The following is a 6,384-nucleotide window of genomic DNA, read 5'->3' on the forward strand; positions in this document are numbered from 1 at the left end:
TTATGATTGTTGTGTTATCCCCCCACCTCAACTTGAAAGAAAGTGGCTAATATTTTACAAGTGGAAAGAAAAACTCTAATTTGGTAGTATATAATTTTTATTTTTTATTTTTGAGGAAGATGCGGTAGTATATAATGAATCAATGGCAAATGATTTTGAAGTGACTACAGCTTTTTTTTATTTAAATTGTACTAGAGTTCTTTATTGAATAGCTATTATCATAAGTAGCCTAACACTCACCACATGAGATTTGTCATTTTTTTTTTACCAACATTTCAATATTCTTTTTATGATCTTGGATATATACAAATATATATAGAAAAAGATCAAGTCATAAATAGTATTAGTTTTTATGTTATTACGTCAATCAATAAATTTTTATTGGATTAAGATTTTTAAAATCTTAAAGTTGGATGGTATATTTTTGTTATTTTTAATATGCATATTAAATTTTGTGTTAATCATATAGTATTTACAATTTGATTTATAAACTTTTTATGTATAATTTCAGCTAAAAAAAATTTAAAAATTTGATGACAGTATAATTTTTTATATCTAATCATCTTGATATTTTGCAAACATGGGTTAAAGAGATAATATTTTTTTTGATAGGTAAAAATATATGCATTCAAGAACACTATCTTATGCAAAAAACATAAGGCAGAGAGATAAGTACAAAGGGAAAAGAAAGAGAAAAAAGAGAAGAGAGGAAAATAAACTAAGTATACAGGAGAGAACTAAGAAACATAGGGAGAGAATCACTAGAGGTGAGTTCCTAAGCCCTAGACCAATCAAACAGAGTGCCACTAAGAGAGGCCAAAAGTTGGTCATCTGAGCTTTCCATGTCCTCGAACGTTCTCCTATTGCGCTCCCTCCAGAGATTCAATGATTAATTTGTCAAAATATTCTTTAAATGAAAAGCTATGAAGTGATGTATAGAGTTATTCACGGGATAACTTGAACTTAATCATGGCGTAATATTAAGTCTATTATAGACGTTAAATATTTTTATGAATAATTTCAAAGTAGGCCATTTAGTTATGCATGATGCTATTAATATTTGTCCAAAATATGTATGCTATTCTCTTATCACTAAAATAATAGACACCACTAAATTCGGTGAATGAACCAAAAAAAAAAAAAAACCCACATTAGCTCGTCTTCATAATGCAAAATAAGATTTTGTTAAAATGCCCAAATTTAGGAGGCGTTGTAGCTTATACAATATATTTAAAAAAAAATTAATATTTCTTTTGCTTTTCCCAAAGATGAAGGAAGAAAGTTGATGAATGAAAATGAAGGGTTTAAAAATGAGTATCTTTTTAAGCTCTAACCTCTTAGCCTATGGAGTTGAAGTTAGTTATTTAAAAGCTAGTGGGTTTGAGCACTGACAACTGGTTTGATGGTAGAAATGATTGTCTCCATCATTTTTTATGTTTGAATAATTTTTGTGAAATTTAATTATATCAATTCTTCCCTACAAAAAGAGTATATGGGGGTAAAGGGAACTAATTTGTGAAATGGGTCTTGGAAAGGTCACCATGCCTCCTTATATTGAGGATTTGACTTGCCGATTGCCGTTGAGAGCAATAAGAGTTTGGATGAAGTAGAATCGATCATCAACTAAATGAAAATCCACCTCTGTTGGATACACTTTATTTTGATTGTCTAACAAGAGTGAGCTCAAAATACATTATTGTCACTAGGGAGTAGGAGAAGGGCCCTAACTTGTTATTCACATAGCCATTTTGATTGATAGGTTGAATAAACAGTTTTATCACATGAAGATTTTGAGTGAGTTTTGTGTAATGTGTACATGACACTTGTCATATATATAAATTTGTAACCAAACTTTGTTGTCGTCATAATAATAATAATAATAATAATAATAATATTATTATTATTATTATTATTATTATTATTATTATGTGAGCAGTGTGGGATTGGGGCTTTGTTTGGGGTGTAAAAACTGCCTCCTATATTAACCCCCTCAGTGGGAGTGATTAGATTGGTGGAGAAAACGCATCACTACTTCTGCAATAAGGCTTTAGCTTGACAAGTATTCCATGATTCATGAGACTCGAATTGCATGAATAAGAACAATTATTCGATAATCAAAATCTTGGACATTGAAGGATTGGGTTTTGGAAGGATTTGTGAAAAATCCATCATAATTCCAATTGTGCCAAAACAATGTCAACCCCAAGTTTTAATTTCCTTCCAAATTACCTGGATGGTTTCTATTAGTTTCTATTAGTTTTGTAACTAAGCAATATTCTAGACGAATGAATCCCCCTCACACCTCCAACTTGTAGTTCTTCCCCACTGAGAGAATGCTATAGCTGTAGAGTTACAGCAGCCCAACTTCTGGTTCTTCTTGAAGCCTTGAACCCATTTTTGGCCAATTTCACCATTGGTAAGCAAACTTGCACTTGCAACATAACATTTCTAGTTAAAGTAGCACAAACAGCCTCTCTATTACCAAATTAAATCAAAGAGAGGTTCTTCCAGATGCAAACTTATTCGACTAAATAAACTTTTCAACCAATGGATAAGCAATCCTTACAGTTGCAAAAGTTCTGCCAAATCAAGAGCAATCGTCTCAGAAGCTTGATCAACAAAATCACAATCTTAATGATGATATTCGGTAGCCATCATTTACTTTTTAATTTAATAGCATTCAAAAGCAGAATTCCATTGTATAAAATGGCAATATGATAAACACAACTGATCTATTACTCCTAATTTTACTGACAAAGGAAATGAATCCATGATGACCATCCATCACTCCTTTGAAACAAAATGGTTTATTTTAGATGAGAGGTGCCACTCTTTATCCAAGCTAGTCTTTGATTTACTCATTCCCCACTCTTCCAATCCTCAGATAAATTGGATGCTTTACAACCTTCTTGTGCTGTCCATCTTCAGTCCAAGCACGCTTGAATTCCTCAATCACATCATTGCTCAAAAGCTCCACACCCTTCTCCTTAGCCGTTTGATATGCTGACCATGATCTTAAGTATGTAAAATAACTATCTAAATCCATTAATCTTTCCGTTACAAATGGAAACGGTCCAGTATGATCAGCTCCATCCACAGGCTCAAATGGAAAATCGATGGTCTCATACTTGTTGTCCACCAATTTACGTGCCCGATCCCAATATGGCTCCACAGTAATGTTATAATAGGGTTGGAAGACTGCATCGACTGATTCGTTAACTTCTGGCACGGTGTAGCACCAGGCAGCTATGACACCATGAGGTTTTTTGAGTACCCACTTCGCTTGTTGGTAGAAATTAGGGAGATCAAACCAATGGATGGCCTGAGCAATGGTCACAACATCAATGCTTGATTGAGGTGCAATACTGGATTCAAGCTCAGCAATAGACATGGTGGGAGGTGTCAGTTGGTATCTAATATTGGGAAGCCTAGGAGCGAATTCAAGCTGTTTTGGACTTGTGTCTGTGGCTATGACATTCTTGTAGATCCCAGATAGCTGAAAAATAAGGTTGTATTAGAGCATTCTCATCAACAATAGTAAAAATTTTAGTATTTACAATTTCAAAACACTATTTTTACAATTTTAACACCTCATTTTACAATATACCAAACATTAAACATTCTATTTTAAAAAAAATTTCATTTAAATATTATTTCTTTAATATTTTTATCCATTTTTTTTACAACTTCATTCAATTTTTATTCTTTCTTTAATAGAAAGTGGATCCACCTGAATAAAAAAAATAATATAAGTTTTACAATTCGTAAACAGTGTGGTCTCAAATTTAAAATTATATTGTTTATCAATACCAAATATTATGGTATTTAAAACACTCGATGAAAGTGGTTTTTTTAGAGTTTGGTGTGTCAAATGCCAAATATTTGACATTTGACACACTTGATAAGAATGCTAGTAGAACAAAAGTCTACAAGAAGAAAATGTTTAAAATGGAATTAGATGTATCTACTCAATAAAAATGAGCAATCAAAGCAATTTATATAAACATATAGAGGTAGGCACAACCACAGTAGCACTTGCTATTAGGATCCTCTTACTATCTCTTTATTTTAAAATGGATTAATTTCATGATTTAAATTAAACATTATAAATCTAAAAATGCATTTTGTATCTTATAGTTCAAAATTCTACATGAAAAAGTGCTTGAGGGTCTAGGAGGAAAAAATTCGAGTTACAGAATTTACAGCACGTTGTAATTATTTCTTAAAAAAAAAAAATTCTACATGACATGACATTTTGTATATTATTACATTCAAATAAAATCTTAATAGTAATATATATTGTCCTAATGAACTGTACCTCATTTCAATTAATGTAAATTTTGTTTGACCAGAAAGACCCCACATATACAAAACAAATTTGTTACAAGTTGGAGGGATGGAAGGGGAAAAGAAACTCACAGATCGAGCAGCTTGGCCGCTTCCAGCGCCAACATCCCATGCAAGGTCGTGAGAGGGTGTCTTGGAAGCGATGAATTCAAACAATTCTGGAGGATAACTAGGCCTACCCTCTGCGTACTGCTCTGCCTGCTTAATGAACAAGTCTGCCATTTCTTTCTTCTTCTTTTTCTCTTTCTCTCTCCAAGTTTTAAGTATGGCTCTATTCTATCTCAGGTGCCCCATTTATAGTGTGTAAGAAAATCAAAGATAGCGCCACGTGAAGTGAAGAAGACCCATTTGCTGTGAATCACTACTTTACAGGGCAGGGCTAACTGGGGAAGCATCATCGCCAGTTTCGTGTTATGTTTTGACCCAAATTTCATTGGAGCAAAAACAGTGGCGGCTCCAAGCTGACTTGGAGCTGTTAAAAATATCACAACAAACGTTAAATTTTTCACAAAAAATAGCATTAAATTCATATCTCAATACAATTTTATATATTTTATTTGGGAGCAAACATATCACAACAAAACATTAAATTTTTCACAAAAAAAAAAGCATTAAATTCATGCCTTATTACATTTCTATATATTTTATTTATGAGCAAATATATCACAACAAATTACAATACATTGTTTAAAAAATGAACAAAACACAATAAGACAAAATAAATTATACCTCCATTACTTTGAAAATTGGGTTCTTCCATGCTAATGTGAACAAGATTTTATCTCTTTACACTTGAATTTTTCACTTGATTTCACTAAAAATCACTCATAGTAACATTTTGTGTGGTCACACAATGCACTTGGTTTTTGTCGGCACTGAGTAAAACCTTGTGGCTTGTTTACAATAGTGAAAACCCTAAGACCAATTGCAGCAATGGAGCTAAATAGCTATATAGCTATTTTAGCTCCACTCAAACACAAAAAATCCTCCTGTAGCAGTGGAGGTAAAGCAAAAAATTTAACTAAAGTGCTACGATACATGAGCATTGTAGCTGAGAGCTATAAAAAAAAAATTATTCACCTTTCCAATTAAATTGTGGTTGAATATTTTTTAGGTAGTGTGATATATTATTTTATTGTAGTAGATATATTATTTTATTGTGACGTTTATATTATTTTATTGTGTTAAAAGTTAAAGTAAATTCACTGCTGCAGCATATTTTGTAAAATAAGTAGGCAAAATAAATAAAGTAACTTTTTGGTGGAGTTAAATTACTAAAATTTTAGCTTCACTCCAAAATTGGAGTAGAGCTGGCTGGCTCTTCTTATATTATATTTTTTTATTGAAGCTAACTGATGACTAACGTTTGAGACATTTTTTATTTTTTTGAAGATGAATGTTGGTGGGCTGTCATTGTTAATGAGCTATGTCAGCAGAATATTTATTGATGTAGTATTTTTCTATTGGCTGGGACTACGAGGTCAGCTTGGGACCAGGTAAGAATTTCCCAACTAGGGCTACCCTCTGCGTACTGTTCTGCCTGCTTAATGAACAAGTCTGCCATTTCTTTCTTCTTCTTTTTCTCTTTCTCTCTCCAAGTTTTAAGTATGGTTCTATTCTATCTCAGGTACCCCATTTATACTTTGTAAGAAAATCAAAGATAGCGCCACGTGAAGTGAAGAAGACCCATTTGCTGTGAATCACTACTTTACAGGGCAGGGCTAACTGAGGAAGCATCATCGCGAGTTCCGTGTTATGTTTTTTTGACCCAAATTTCATTGGAGCAAAAACAGTGGCGGCTCCGGATTTATTATTATTATTTATTTATATATATTTTTAATTTTTAAGTTTATTAAGAAACATAAATTATACTAAATTTAAAATAAAAGAGAACTTAAAATATATTAATATCATAAAAAAAATTACGTAAATACATATAAAGTGTTATAATCATCTTTTATGAAATTTTATATTTTGAAATTATTGCATAAGATTCATGAATTCACTTAAAAGATGAATCTTGTGTCTACATTTTTA

At 31.9% G+C, this 6,384-nt stretch overlaps 1 protein-coding gene across 1 annotated transcript; it reads right to left on the reverse strand.

Annotated features, from left to right (window-relative positions):
* Positions 1-2,616: 2,616 nt before the first annotated feature.
* LOC142610195 (uncharacterized) lies at positions 2,617-4,746 on the reverse strand. The gene is made up of 2 exons (XM_075781938.1): positions 4,420-4,746; positions 2,617-3,496 (listed from the first exon to the last, which is right to left on the reverse strand). The coding sequence occupies exons 1-2, from the start codon at positions 4,567-4,569 to the stop codon at positions 2,855-2,857; spliced, it is 792 nt and encodes a 263-aa protein (XP_075638053.1). The 5' UTR covers positions 4,570-4,746; the 3' UTR covers positions 2,617-2,854.
* Positions 4,747-6,384: the final 1,638 nt, after the last annotated feature.

This window comes from Castanea sativa, chromosome 9, assembly GCF_040712315.1.
Source record: "Castanea sativa cultivar Marrone di Chiusa Pesio chromosome 9, ASM4071231v1".
Classification (NCBI taxonomy): Eukaryota; Viridiplantae; Streptophyta; class Magnoliopsida; order Fagales; family Fagaceae; genus Castanea; species Castanea sativa.